Source organism: Schistocerca gregaria, chromosome 4 (assembly GCF_023897955.1).
Source record: "Schistocerca gregaria isolate iqSchGreg1 chromosome 4, iqSchGreg1.2, whole genome shotgun sequence".
NCBI lineage: Eukaryota > Metazoa > Arthropoda > Insecta > Orthoptera > Acrididae > Schistocerca > Schistocerca gregaria.
In genome coordinates this window covers 648101659-648117591 of record NC_064923.1, presented here as the reverse complement: position 1 = coordinate 648117591, position 15933 = coordinate 648101659, and the positions used below count along the sequence as shown (strand labels likewise).

At 45.0% G+C, this 15933-nt stretch overlaps 1 protein-coding gene across 8 annotated transcripts in view; it reads left to right on the top strand.

Annotated features, from left to right (window-relative positions):
* LOC126268084 (homeobox protein homothorax) overlaps positions 1 to 13895 on the top strand; it is an 887891-nt gene extending 873996 nt beyond the window's left edge. For 4 of the 8 annotated variants that reach the window (XM_049973577.1, XM_049973578.1, XM_049973574.1 and 1 more), the window contains 2 exons: positions 336 to 550; positions 11811 to 13895. In XM_049973577.1, coding sequence (XP_049829534.1) covers positions 336 to 493 — 158 coding nt within the window. In that variant the 3' untranslated portion in view covers positions 494 to 550; positions 11811 to 13895. The remainder of the gene's footprint in view (positions 1 to 335; positions 551 to 11810) is intronic. The other 4 variants (XM_049973579.1, XM_049973575.1, XM_049973581.1 and 1 more) reach the window with 1 other exon arrangement.
* The last annotated feature ends 2038 nt before the right edge of the window (positions 13896 to 15933 follow it).

Genomic DNA, 15933 nt, shown 5'->3' with positions numbered 1-15933 from the left:
TAACAGTAGAAATTAAGTAATTGTTCTTGTAATAACTAAGTGTTGGCATCCCCAGCATCACTAACGATTAGTGCGCAAAGACCTCCTTCGAGACGGGGGACAGAAAACAGAGGTTGTGTGGCCTAGTTGGTTGCACGGTGACGCCAGAGAGGCATTCGAGGCCTAGGAGGTGTCCCCCGCCTCAGAAGGAGGTGCTTCCGCAGCGCACCGCAGCCGAGCCGGCGCGAGTAGAGCCTCCCAGCAGGTGGGGGCGGCGCCGCCCACTCCCTGGCGCCGCCCCCGCCTGGCAGCGCCCGCCCGCCGCTCGCGGAACAGGGATGTGACCCCGGTAACAGTGTTCTCGCCGCACGCAGGCCCCAGCGGCGCCTACAGCCCGGACGGCGCCTCCATGGGCTACATGATGGACGGCCAGCAGATGATGCACCGGCCGCCGGGCGACCCCGCCTTCCACAACGAGTACCACTACCCGCCCCAGTACTACGGCCACCTGTAGTGCTAGGCGCCGACACGCTCCCTCCTCGCACGGCCGCGCGCCCGCCACCACACACAGGTGAGTCCGCTGCAGCCTTTCCGACAACTGTACAGTCGCTGCCTTCTTTTTGGTTGCTAAAGGGCTTCTCAACCTTTTCATCGGCCGCGGTGGTCTCGTGGTTCTAGGCGCGCAGTCCGGAACCGTGTGACTGCTACGGTCGCAGGTTCGAATCCTGCCTCGGGCATGGATGTGTGTGATGTCCTTAGGTTAGTTAGGTTTAAGTAGTTCTAGGGGACTGATGACCACGGCAGTTGAGTGCCATAGTCCTCGGAGCCAACCTTTTCAGCTGGCGGACTCCTTTTTCAGTCGAAAATCCATGGCGGACCCCTAGCCAGTCAAGAGCACAGTAACTTTAAATTTCAGAGCGAAACCCATGGGAACTGAAAGCTTCTTAATGCAGGTGCCATGTTCCCAATGGCCCCACCCCCCGAAGTATCAATAGTCTTTGGTTTAGATATGAATTAAAACAACTTGAAATTAACGATACAATTTGAATTCCCACTGTATTCAGACACTCACTAGTGGATTTACTCCCTTTGTTCAACACACTATAGCCTGATTAAAATTACTTGGTAATTGAAATTTCACACGATGGAGCTTTCTTCCTCGACGAGCAATCGACGTCACGTCCAAACTGTTCGCTGTTCACAAGCTGCCGCTTATGGTCTTTTCACTTCCACTATTTGACTACAGTTGTGTAAGGAGCATGCATATTTCGTAACAGTCATGTGTGTGTGTGTGTGTGGGGGGGGGGGGAGTTTCGTGAAATCCGAAGAATAATGTTCAAATTTATGTAAAGTCTTCCTTTGGTCGTCCTCCCTCCTCATTCATTTCAACTGGAAACTTCCCTTGTTGTAAAGGCGATGGAGAAACTGTAGCCTTCTTCAATGATCCTGACTTCAGCCACCGATCCATGTTAGAAGTAATACACTGGTCAAAAATCGACTTATGGAACAGGTAGTGCACTGACAAGGCAAGTTTAACATTTAATGATGCCTGGGGCCGCATACGTGCCAGCGAGCACTTTGATTGGTTGACGAAGCTCGCTCCGCGCGTGCGTAAAAGGTTTCAGCGCATCTACCGCCGTGAGCCGGCGCACAAACGACCACCGTATTGTTGCGAAACAGTCGGTCAGAGAAGCCGCGTTCTCCGGAACTAAAGGCTACTTGGGAATACGACCTGAAGTAGAAGTACACATTTTTTTCACACGAAAAAAAGTGATGAATTTAATTTTCACATTTTTATTTAATAATTTTACTCATTATTTTACACGATTTGGTGAATGGTGGCCGCGGACCCCCTAGAAAGAGCCGGCGGACCCCTAAGGGTTCCGCGGACCACACGTTGGGAAGCCCTGCTTTACAGGGATGGACCGAGCCGTAGACAGCTTCCTTATTGCCTTACAGATTATTTAATTAAGAAAACAACTAAGCAAATCGGAATATTAAATTTAACCAATTAAGGAAGCAACTTAAAAACCCAAGCAAGTGACATCAGTTTTTCCGGCAAAACAAAATGACAAACTCTTACACAAACGGAGACCAAGGCCATACTGATTTATCTACAGAACCAGGGAAGCCGCATTCGACTGAGAAGACTTCACGCTTCACAGCTAGTGGTCGTTCGTCTATGGCACGTGCGTACTGACTCTGGGACAGCATCAGTCCCGTTATTTTCTAGCCACATCGCGTACACCACCTGATCGACACTGTACACTGAACTTCAGAGAACCACTTCCGGTCTGAACTACTCCCTCCACACACTGCGGCTTCAGCGACTCGACGCCTGGTGTCGTTCGAAAGCAGAAAAAGTCGCGACTACTCGGTCGACACTACACACTTCCCGTCACCTGCTGTCCCCTTTTTGTGTTATTTGGCCCACTGAAGTTTACCAGCCGGATGTGCTTCTGTGAAAAATTGTCTTTCAGCAGGTACACGACTCCAGATGTCCATTGCATGCAGTTTCCTTTGCAGTAGTCGTTCAGAAAATTGCAGACATGGGCCTATATTCATTGACAGCCGCAATTCCTGTCGGGGTTATGGCCGACAGCTGCTTATAAGGCCTGTCACCTGTCTCCGGTCTCAATCGGTTAAGGATGTTTCTATGACCACTGTTGTTACGGTGTCAAATGTTCAAATGCGTGTGAAGTTTACGGGACTTAACTGCTAAGGTCATAAGTCCCTAAGCTTACACACTACTTAACCTAAATTATCCTAAGGTCAAACACACACATCCATGCCCTTGGGAGGACTCGAACCTCCGCCGGGACCAGCCGAACAGTCCATGATTGCAGCGCCTTAGAGCGCTCGGCTACAATTGAAGGTGACTTAACCGTCTGGTAACAAGTGAAAATCTTCCACAGCACTCACAAGCGACCAGAATGCGTTTCTGAGGGAGTGACAAATATTGAGACCGGTGAAGAACACACATGTGATACGGAACAAGGTCTCCTTAGCCACACAAAAAGGAGCTAAATAAACTTTGTAATGGTAACACGAATAATGCGTGATTCTCAGCGGGTTTTAGTACCTTTCGTGTCAATAAATTGTTCAAATCCTTTGAAATATGCTGCAGTTAATGGAGTCCTAATTGCTTTTTCAATACATGGCACGATATCAACCACGGTGACGCAGTGGCTGGAACACTGGACTCGTTTTCGCAAGGACAGCATTTCAAATGTCCATCCAGCCGTGAAGATTGAAGGTATCCTTGCTTTACCAAAAATGCTTCAAGGAAAATGACGAGGTGGTTACTTTGAAAACTGAAAGGCTGATTTCCTCCGACGAAGATTCGGTTAATTTCAATCCTTTATTTATAGATACTGGGAATACTTCACGTATAATGTTTTTTTAGACCTCACCGATCCCATTTTTCTTCAGTTTGATTATAAGCCCAACCAGAAACTACAGTGTACCTTACGAAAGCATTATAGAAACGCCCTTTTATCGTTCCAAGATGACTTGATGAAGTTACTTTGACCTCATATAGTACCGGCCGCTGTGTCCGAGCGGTTCTAGGCGCTTCAGTCTGGAACCGAGCGGCTTCAGTCTGGAACAGCGCGACCGCTACGGTCGCAGGTTCGAATCCTGCCTCCGGCGTGGATGTGTGTGATGTCCTTAGGTTGTTAGGTTTAAGTAATTCTAAGTTCTAGGGGACTGATGACCTCAGATGTCAAGTCCCATAGTGCTCAGAGCCATTTCAACCATTGCACTTCATATAATGTAACGTGGCAGTTTTACAGCAAGTTCCATAAGATCAGATGATGGCAACATAAGACTGCAAAAACCGTTCATATTGGAACAATAAAGCCGCGTGTCATTAGCCGAGCGGTCTAAGGCGCTGCAGTCATGGACTGTGTGGCTGGTCCCGGCGGAGGTTCGAGTCCTCCCTCAGGCATGGGTCTGTGTGTTTGTCCCTAGGATAATTTAGGTTACGTAGTGTGTAAGCTTAGGGACTGATGACCTTAGCAGTTAAGTCCCATAAGATTTCACACACATTTGAACATCTTTTGGAACAATAAAAGTGTCTACACTGCGATCTCTGTTTATAAAGTGTGTTTATTTTCAGCTGCAAAAAGTACTGCAGTTGACGACCGTCTGAACACAAGATTACATCATACTGTTTCATTTCCAACCACTTGCTTTTGTCCCATTCCCCATTGTTTTCATCAGTTTCCTGGGAAATGGGTAAGAACAGGACATTTGTTCATACAACGATTTTTGCTCAGAATCATTGTCATTATCATCCCTCAAAGTATGTGCTTTCTCTTCTGACTCGCCCTGTATAAATTAAAACAAATGATTTAAAAAATTGGTTCTTCCTGAAGTGAATGTGGGCGTCTAGATTACGTGCACTAGGGTACCGCCATGACGCGCTAGAACTGCTGTAGGCAGGTACAGACAGACGTCTACGCGGAAATTCTGTGCACGCATCGGAGTGGCGGCTGTTTATCTAATTCGTGCGAGCGGCCGCGCCGGCGCTCGCATTAATGACACCACAATGGGCCAATTAGAGCGCGCAGCATCAGGAGCGGCCGGCAGGAGCGCGGCGCGTCGCGATAACATCAAAGCCGCCGCCATGACGGCTGATTGATGCCCGCGCCGCCGCCCTTGTCCCCGTGGGCGGCGCTGGTCGCGACCGCCGTTCTGCCGCCGCTATTTGCAAGCGCTGCGTCTGGCGATAACCCCTGCTGCCTTGTATACGGCCCTCCATAGCGGGAAACCTTACACCCGACCAGATGCGATCAAGTACCATCATCGCCTGCTCTCCTCGCCCCCCCCCCCCCCAAAAAAAAGGACGACGTTTTAATTACTACCAGTTGTACCGGTATGAAATGAGCGTTTTTTTGTGAAAATGAAACACTAATTTTGAATTGAAAAGTAAAAACATTTTATTCATTGCTTCCTATTCATTTGGACCACCTTTCTGGCAATTTGTGGAAGCCACGCCAATAGGAATGTTCGTTTTTTGAAGCAAACCAATCAGACACCCAATTTTCGACTTCTTCGTAGGAATCGAAGTGTTCCTCAGCCAGTGCGTGTCCCATTGATGAAAACAAATGGTAGTTGGAAGGGTCGAAGTCTGGTGAATACGGCAGGTGGGGTAGCAGCTCCCAGCCGAGTGTTTTGCTTGTATCCTGAACCAGTTTTGCTTTGTGTGCAGGTGCTTTGTCGTGTTAAAAAAATTACTTTGCCGTGTCTTCTGGAACATTCTGGTCTTTTCTTTCGATCATTGCATTGTTCAAATTGATCATTTATTGTCTGTAGCGATTATTATTCACAGTTTCACCGGGTTTTAGAAGCTCATGATACGCCACACCTTTCTGATCCCACCAAACACACAGCATTGTCTTCTTGCCGAATCGATCTGGGTTTGCAGTCGATGTTGATTGTTGTCCCGGATTAACCCACGATTTTTCCCTTTTATGATTCTTAAAATAAATCCATTTTTAATCGCCAGTAACAATTCGATGCTAAATTGAGGACACAATGACATTAGGAGAGAAAGAGAGGGAAAGAGGCAGTGGAACATAGTTGATGGTGAGAGAACAATTCTAGGGAATGGTTGAAGGAGACAGTGGTAGGGGAGGTGGAATAAAGAGAAAGATAAAGTAGAAGTGGGCAGTGATGGTGAGAGACGGACTATATAACAGTGGGAATGAGGAAGAGAGACGTGACATGGAGAAGAGAGAGCGGTGGTAGGAAGGAAGGAATGAGATATTAGCATAAGAGAGAGCAAGAGGTAGGCAGTGACAGTGAGAGAATGCGCTAGTAATAGAATAGAACGAAGGAGACGGTGACTGTGACACAGGAGACAATGACAGAGAGACACAAATAGATAAAGACAATTAGTTGAGGTGAATGAGTGATTGGAAATCGGCAGCTGGGAGTTTTTGGGTATGAGTGACTTACTGCGGTGGACTAGTAGGTCTGAGTGAGTTGTATTTAGAGGAGCTTGCAGGAGTTTGAGGTGGTTTGCACGTTAAAAAAAGCGCGAATTTGTTCGCATGCCGAAAGTTTTTGGGCAAATGGTTAAAGGTGCTGAATAAGGTAGAATGAGGCAGCTGCTGTTCCAGTTTCAGTCAGAGTCTTATAAATAAATAGCAATATATTCGCATTTTTTGTGTTAGGATAGGATCATTATTCCGCTGGTAGAGATGAGGGCGTGTAACAAGGCATAGAATAGTTAGTTAATATTGGTACTAATTGCCCTACACCTTGTGCGAAAAAGTGACTCGCAAAATATATTTGCAGATCTAGACGATAGTTTCGTGTGGCAAGGTATTTGCAAATGAAATGTATAACCGAACTCGTTAGCGATCGCATGTTTATGAAACCTGTATTTAGTTCTCCGCTTCAGATAACGGCCAGGAAAAAAAAAAAAAGGTGACCAGACTGAAAAACAGCTGCCTATCATAAGCTTTCATCGCCTCGGTTGTGTTCGGAATTACTGTGCGCCAGCTGTTGCGCCACTGGTGGCGAAATATCCCAATCGCGCAGCTGTGTGCGAGCTGGTGGGCGCAGAACGCAGTCGGCTGGGTGGCCGTCGCTCGCTACGCAGGTTGAACGAGCGGCAGCGGCAGCCGCGGCTCCCCTGCGAACGATTTTTTACGAGGCGCACTGGGGTGGCCACTCGTAAAGCCACCACCGCGCAAAATCGCGCGGAAGTTGGCGGTCGCTCGGCCGCACCGAATGTGTGCACTTCCACAGCGCCAGCGCGGCACACATCGCAGTAACAGCAGCGTGTCAAAGTATTTTGTCTTCTTCACTCTGGGACTCAACAGCATCGCAAGTAGCTATCCGCTGATGTGTCTTCAACGGGACTAGCACCAGTTAGAGTACACTGAAGCTCAACAGTTTGGCAATACAGGCAATTTAAAAAGTTAATGAAAAAACCACTGAAAACAGCTCTTTTTGTGCTTCTCAACAACCAACTACTCCCACTGTCTTCTGAAAATTATCCCATTTCCATCCTATACTTTCAGGAGCTCTTCACCTTTGCTAAATTTCCTCTTGACGTCGATTTTTACCGTGTGTACAAAAAGGCAGCCTCTCATGAGGCAGGATCTGGTCTGAGGTGCAGGGAGGATGCTCAGCAGCCGCGCGGTTTGAGGCGTCATGTCACGGACGGCGCGGCGCCTCCCGCCGGAGGTTCGAGTCCTCCCTCGGGCATGGGTGTGTGAGTGTGTTGTTCTTAGCATAAGTTAAAGTCGCTTGTAAGTCTAAGGACCGATGACCTAAGCAGTTTGGTCCCCTAGGAATTGATATAAAATTATACATTTTTGAGAGCATGCTCAGCAACGTCCAAGTCTACTACACACATTTGTTTTTACATGTACAGCCGCATTTTCGAGACGAAAAAACCATTTGGCGGGTATCAATCGTGGACGCTTTACTATCATTTCGGAATCCGACTCTCCGGACTTAGGTTTTCCGTGGCTTCAAAAAATCGATTAAGGCGTATGCCGGTACCGTTCCTGTGGAAAGGAAACGACGACTTCATCTTGGTTCAGCAGCCATGACCTGTAAACAGTAGTAATTAAGTAACAGAACCCAGCAGGTTCCTCCCGATGGTGAGTGTCCATCAGAGACAAGAAATTAGGGCTCATACGGAGGCATATAGACAATCACTTTTGACTCGCTGTATCAGCGGGAGGAAGAGAGGAGGAAAAGACTAGTGGTGGTAGAATGTACATCCCGCAGTGCACTATATGGTGGCTTTCGGAGCATGTGAACTGCGTCCATCAGTTCATTATCGGTTTTTGCGGTTGCACACAGATTGTCGGCACGGCTGGCAGTTGTTTCTTATGATATATTCACAGTTTGCAAAAACTTAATGAGCACCTTCAACCTAACACACACCATTTTTTATTTATTTCAAGCTACTCGTTTTCAAAAACTGTACAAATAGCTCTGAGCACTATGGGACTCAACTGCTGTGGTCATTAGTCCCCTAGAACTTAGAACTACTTAAACCTAACCAACCTAAGGACATCACACACATCCATGCCCGAGGCAGGATTCGAACCCGCGACCGAAGCAGTCGCGCGGTTCCTGACTGTAGCGCCTAGAACCGCCCGGCTACCCCGGCCGGCCTACTCGATTTCATGATCGTCTACAGTCTGTATAATTTTGACCAAAATATTTAGGACGTGTTGTATTTGAAGTGGATTTTGGGAATTTGCTAATCGACAGTCTGAATATGAGAAAATGAAAACGGGAAAAACATAGTCACAAAGGGAGAAGAGAATTTTCATCAGTGACAGTGGTGCCCCACTTCAGATTCTGGCACAAAATGGCAGAATCGCAACTGTGTCCTCCTGTTTCATTTGTTTCCTGACAATACGGGGACGGATCGTAGGTAGCACAGGACAGCTCTTGTCTGGCGCCGAGTAATTCCAGCGCGAGTGTTGCTGGCCCGGGGGGCGGGGGGCGGGCCTCGTCCGCAGCCGCAGCCGCGCGCCGCTGGCAGGGGGCGGAATTTGCCGCGTGTGTTATTGCATTCCTGGCCGGCCGGCGCCGCGTCCGAGCTGCCGATGGCACGCGGAGCTCTCCGCCCTGCCCCGCCGATATTGCGGGGCCGGTCAAGGTTAAAAGAGCAGCGATGGCGGCGGTGGTGGCATTCTTGCGGCCTGCAAATTCTGCGCCGGCCGAACCGCAGCGCGCTCTCCGAGCGACACCCGAGCCCGAAATAAGGTGGGGTGGGGTGGAGCGAACCCCCGATCGATTTCGCACCGCTTGCCATTGTGGACGATGGACGCGATCACCGAGTATCGAATCTGCGCTTGTCAACAAGCGGTATGCATTCAACAGAGATAGATGGCGCAGTTGTTGGGATACTGGACTCGCATTACGCTGGATGACGCTTCAAATCCCCCTTACGGCACCCAGCTTTAAGTGCTGTGTGTCTTTTCCTCAATCGCTTCGGGAAATTTTTGGGTTTTTTTTTTATTAAAAAGTACACAACCAGTTTCCTTCCTCATCCCTCCACATTCCGAGCTTGTGCTCTGTCAGTAATGGCCCAGTCGTCGACAGGATGTTTGCTGTTAATATTCCATCCTTCCTCCCATCCATAGATCCACAAGGAGCCCTTTCAGAAACACGGTCGCTATTTCAAGTCAACTATTAATAACATTTTGTAGTCAATAAGGTGTTCAGTACTCTGACACACCTTTTCACATTATGTGCATTGCTGTAAGCTATTTAGGAAAACTGCAGAATATAAATCTCAATAACCGGATAGTATTTGTACTGAAGTCTCTATGAAGGCTATTCTGTTATCTTAACGAGTATGTCACATGTAACTCTAACTGACGACAAGAGTCCGAACGATTTAAATCGTTATCAGGTACTGATAATGTCAGTTAAAAACCATTTTGTGACTTTCGCTTTTAAGAAGACGTTACGCCGTATTGTACTTCAAACGTAGAACCTCCCGCACGTTACCATTTTTTTTTCTCGAACAGTGCCACTGCAATCTTTAATAAGTCTTATACTACTCTTCGCAGACTCTCTCAAACATCGATGCATAAATTACATACTTCATCCAGTAACATTTCAGGAAAGCTAATGATTAAGAATGTTCCGTCGACGGCAACATTATCAGAGACGAAATACATGCTGGGATTGGAAAGGAATGAGAAGGCAAATAGGTCGATTGCGGCCTTTTCTAACTTACAATTCGGATTAAGCCACGAACCGGAGGAACATAGACGTTTTTCTCTCGCTCAATACACGAATGGAATACAATCAAAAAATCCAAAAGAACTCTAGCACTGACAAAAACTGCCACCACCATGCACTGCTGACTGCCTTACATACAGGGAGTTTCGAAGTCTTCGCGACAAACTTCGAGGGGTGATAGACCATGGGGAACAACTTGTATTGTTGACGCCAGACACCCCTGAGAGGCGCCAGGATGTAAGCAGTGTGCAGCGTTCATATGAAATGTATGTTGCCTATCATGTAGTCAACTGATCAGCTAGAAAGATAGTAGGCCCAGCAAAATTAAAGTTTCTGATGCATTGCAGTTATCATTAGACGTTTGATGCATTGACTTTGAAATGACCTATAGAACTGATCTCCTTTCCCCTCTGCAAAAACCTACGAGGAGTGGTAATGATTATCTAACCGATAGTGCTTTTTTACATTCATTATTTAATGGTTTAATATTTTACATAAGAACATTCCTACATTTTTATACTTCCACCCATTAACACGTCTGTTGAAGAATACTCATTTCTGCCACATGGAGATAGGCTGACTGCTGTCTACAGAACTAATATATTTACGAATTGTGTGTCCTAGTAGTTGTACATTGCTAATTGCAACTAATGACAGCGCTATTTATTTACACCAAAACAAGTAAATTCTCGCTCCTGGATAGCGCTATATATTTACAATAGATATTTAGGGGTTTAGGAGATGGAAAGGCACCCCACAACTTATTACTTCTTTACCGATTACTCCTATTCCGTATTTCGATAGGTAGGGATATCGCCTTCTTTCATCCTTAATCTCCAACGCCTTATATGTCTTACCAGGTGCTATAGGCCTACGTCATTCCACCGGACCTGCCAGACCATCTGCACGGGAATATGCGGCTTTCTTACAAACCACTCACCTATCCTATTACAGTCTCTTGTGAGGCTTCATTCGATATTCGGAACCGTTAGAGACAATTTATTAGCGTCTGCTTTAAGAGGAATATTTTGCATTCTGATGCTATCTTATTTATGATACAGAATTACAAGGGCTATTCAGAAAGGAAATCCGATCGATCGCGAAATAAAAACCAAAGAGAAACCTAAAATAAAAAGTTTTATTTGCAAAAGTTAGGTGTACACCTTCCAGCTACTTCGTTACATAGTCGCCGCTCCGACTACGACATTTGTCGTAGTATTGCACCAACTTTCCAGTGTATCTCGTCGTATAAGTTAGCCGCCTTTGCTTTCTGCCAATGCTCTGCGCTCATTTCTGTGCCGAAATGTTGTCATCATAGACAGTGGTTGATGTCAGCTAAAATGAGAAACAGAGGGAGCAAAGTCCGGGCTGAATGGTAGGTGGAAAGACTTCCCATCGAAAATGCTGCGCCGACCGCTGTGGCTGAGCGGTTGTAGGCACTTCAGTCCGGAACCTCGCTAACGCTACGGTCGCAGGTTCGAATCCTGCTTCGGGCATAGATGTGTGTAATGTCCTTAGGTTAGTTAGATTTAAGTAGTTCTAAGTTCTAGGGGACTGATGACCTCAGATGTTAAGTCCCATAGTGCTCAGAGCCATTTGACCAGGGAAATTTACTTGCTGGGATAATAGCAATCGTTAGTAATTAAAGCTGTAGAGCAGCCACAAGCCACATGTAACTTTTCTTTATTGTCATGCTTCACTCGTCAGACACGAGGGTCTTCAGAAATAAGTTTTTATACATGACGGCGGCGTGGCACACAGCCAAATGTATCTAACTTGTTACCCTTGTCCTCTTAATTTCTGAAGATGGTTACTTCTGGCGAGTGAAACATTTCAGTAAAAGGAAAGTTAAATGCGACTTGCGGCTGGTGTACAATTTCAGTCATCAGGGAAGTGTTTCACATTTAATACTGGTGTCTTTTTTTTTTTTTTTTTTTTTTTTTTTTTTTTTTTTTTTTTTTTTTTTGTCCATCACTGACGGGAAATTCTGTTTATGTTTAGTTTTACACGTAGCTTACAACAGCTCGAATAGCGTACCATGTCGCGTCGACTGCCCTAGCGGCCTTACGCTGTCACGTGTGCGCCTTGTGTTGCAGACGCGGTGCCCACGAGCTTAGCCGCAGGCCGCGCCGGCTCGCGGTCCGCTGGCCCGGCACCAAGGAGGCGGTGCTCACCACGACGTCGACGGCACCGCCGCTGCAGCCGCTCGTCAAGAGGCGGGGAGAAGCGACGGCGCCTCTGCCGTGGACGCCGGTGCCACCGACCCCTGCGGGTGCCTGGCGGAGGCGCCGCCCCCGCACCGCCCGCTCCGCGACGCGATCGCTCTTTGTACAAATGTCGCAGAGATTACGGGAAGACTTGTACAAAACACGAAGCAGAAATTCGTATACCATTTACAAGATTTCGTTGTTAGCACCGGACTGGACATTTTGCGTTTTAAGTGTTTTCGCCTGTACTTTTTCAGTATCGGCGCGGGAAGCGCCGATGTTGGTTAATACGTTTGTGGGAGAGTGCTGTGTTTCTTATTTCAAGAAATGTGATGTGTGTAAAAAAGAAAAGAAAAGGTGGAGGAAGTGTGGCACGCGCCCGAGAGAAGTGATCGCATTCACTCGTATACGGCTGCGGAAACGAGGAGAGACGAACAGACCTGCGCTGGTTGCAGCCCGCCACGCTTTCGCCGCAGAGACTCGCCGAGGTCTTCGCAGACATCACAGACAGTGAAATAACAAACACGACGAAGGAAACCAGAAATTGCTCGAGGAGATCGAAAGACGAGGAACGGACCCTGTAGAGAGAATACAATAGCAATTACAATATTATATATAATGTATCATAATGTTACTTGTGGATAGACTGCGCGTTGTTTACGAGTTGATGCGCCGCCCAGGAGCTCAGTTTGCCACCTGGGGGGCTCTCGTCAAAGTGATGTAACGTTTAGCATAGACACCCATCCCTCCCTCCCTCCAAACTTTCCTCCACCCCCCCTCCACCAGACCCGTCCCCACGCCCGTGCAGCCTCGTACGCCAGACCGTTCCGTTCCTTTGCAAACCAGTTGGATATCGTTTCACTTTTTGTATAACCCCTCTCTCCTTCCTTCCAACCTTCCTTTCTTCCCGCCCTTCCACTCTAGAGGCCTGTCCCTTTTTTCCGATCTCGTCTTTACCATATGTTCGAGTAAGCATGAAGTACTGTTGTGCAAAAAAAATATAATATTTCAAAAGGTTGTGCTGTTATAAAGGATAAAAAAAAGAAAACTTAATTGTTATATCTGTTGTGACTTTTCTTTTTGTTCTGTTCGCTTTTACCGCTAACTCTCGTCTGCTCCCCGTCCGGATCGCCGGTTTCTTCCCTTTATAACTCCTTTTCCACTTCCCAGACACGTTTTTAATGAACAAGATATACGTAAGTTACTGCAACTTAGATAACTATCGAAATGTGTGGTCTTCTGCATACATTATAGACTAATAATACTTAATACACAGGTATACATGAATATTGAAACTCAGGTGCATAGTTTTCTTCAAGTCTTAATGCTGGGTGCTGCAGCATTGGCAATGGCTGTGGGTAATGGAGAACTACGATAATCGAATACTGATGTATACGGCTACTGACTAAAATTGTATTTCAGAAATTGTCGACTACTTCTATTACATAAAAGTGGAATGATAAAGTTTTTAAATTTTTTGAACTCATACCAAAAAGTATTTAATATATGCACAATATAATTTATTGTATTTGTAAATACAGTGAAATACTGGTTTAATTTAGCGGTGTATATTTTCAGTATAGTGAATAAAAAAATGGATCTCCTTGTATACTGAATAAGACAATTTGCTGTGTTTTATAAAGAGCTAAATTTCAACGGAGTCTGTGATCAAAGTTCTCCTACAGCCTCAGTGCTTACGTTACCACCAGCAGTGTAACACTACAATTGGAACTGCTTGTGAGAACTTGTCTAAGAGTCACGACTGTGCTTTAGCGAAGCACTTTACCCCTGTGGCTTGACCTCACCACCATATCAAACACCGTGTGGAGGCTACTGCAGTAGTGTGCCTACTGTTTAGATAAATATTTTCATGTTTCATCACTCTTGAATATACATTTTCGTCTGTCATGGAAAAGAAAAAAAGATTACTCGATATCTTTGCTAAAATATAGCTCAGAATGCAGGCAATTTAAACGGTTATACGATTTGTAGTAGACACAAAATCTGTTTCAGGCAACTGGTGCGACATTTTTGTCACGCAAACCTAGTTGGATCACATGTGTGGGATGAAAAGATTTATTTAGGTGAATCCTTTGCTTTTATGAATGAAACCCACAGTTTCTCTTCTAGATGCCATGAGTAAATAACGTGTAGTATGAGGTCAGGCTACAGATATAAATGAATGTTCTACCTGCAGATCTAGAATTTATTTTCTGCTTACAAAACTTTACTGCAGAATTTTACTACATTTCTTATCACTGTCCAGTCATTCTATCTGTCCGTCTGGAATTATTTCGCATGCAAATACAACAGGGACCCAAACACAATTCCTTGATATACTTAGACGTCCTTGTTATACGAGTGAGCTACAGTGAACGCAGAAACTCTGCAAATCTGATGTATACCTCCACTAGTTTTTTGGACGTTGTTGTAAATGATTATCAATATCTATTTTTAAATGTTTTTCTCGTTATGCCAAATGGGCAGACGAACCACATCGAAGTTATACTGAATACACGGAAGTACAAGAAATATCACTGTGAGGTAATCAGAGAAACACTAAGAATGTACAGTATACTGATGGCTTGGGAAGCTGCGAGTTTTCATTATTTAGAGAGCAAACGTGGCGTTTTAAGTCTTGGAAATTTTAAGTATATCAAGGGATATTTATATTAAAACAATTTGTTGACAAGTATACGAAGAATGATATTGAGTCCTTGATGTATTGTCTTAAAATATGTCTCTCACGACAAACATCTGTGTCTATATTTTGAGAAGATGTCATTGGAATAAAAACCATGTTTCGCCTTATCCAATGTATACGGTATTCATCAGTTCAGTCATGTATATAAAGTGCCATCTTTTCACTGTATATTATGGTGTGAGAGGTGAGGTAATATTGTGTGCTGCTTAAAACAACTAAAACAGGGCGACAAAAAAGAAATACCTCTACAATTTAAACTGATAACATGTCCTCTGTAATCCTTTTTTTCTCAAGACGTCAGCATTAAATGCTACATATTGTGTAAATGATTTTTATTCTGTGGTTTTATTAAATTGCCCTATTTAGAAAAAATTATTGTTTCCATTTCTTGATCTTCACCTTTTCTATGCAAACTTTATCCTCTTTACTTGCTATCTCTGTCATTCCTCATTTCCGCAGTTGCAACGAAAACAATGTTCATTATGTATTGATTATAGGAAGACAGCACCTCTCCAGGATTGTTTGACATATTCCTTGATGAGATTCCGCGGAGAAGAATGGTAAAAAGCAACTCCAAACCACTCACTAATCGTCCCACTGACGGACGTCGGGTTAAGCGTGCACACACACACACACACACACACACACACACACACACACACAAAACGCTACGCAATGCATCTAGTTCAACAGCAAATTTGTATTTTCTGTCCACCTACACTACATTGTTTTATATTGAGTTTATTGTATTGACACTTTATGTCCTTCGAAAGGTAAAAATCGGAGTCATCAGGGTTCACACAACAGACATAAAGTAACAGATTAGTCGTAATTATGGAACTCGATCTACACCCAATGCTTCGATTTAGAGGCTACTACAAAAATTACTCCTTTTTGATACATTTATATCCAAAGACATTTCCCTCTGCTCTCATACATTAACCCCCACGATTTCAGTGGCCGATTGTTCACCATTTGCCAGTCTTATTTCTTGAAAATATACTGAAATCCACATTGTAGAGTGAACGTAAATCGCTCTTTATCAAAAGTATATCTCACCCTATTAAGAGGCTTAGAGTATGCTTATAACAAAAATTAGCTGTAAGTTATTTTCTTTCTTTGCATTCTTCTTATTATAATTACTTAAAGTAAAAAAAAAAAAAGTGTTACCAGCTGCAGACTGCTTCAGTTAAATCGTGAAGTAATGTAACGGGTTGGTTTCGTTTTCCAGTCATTAACCTGATGTAAGTAACTGGAAATTAATTGTGATTTACTATCAATGTTTCACATTCATTTTTTTATTGACTA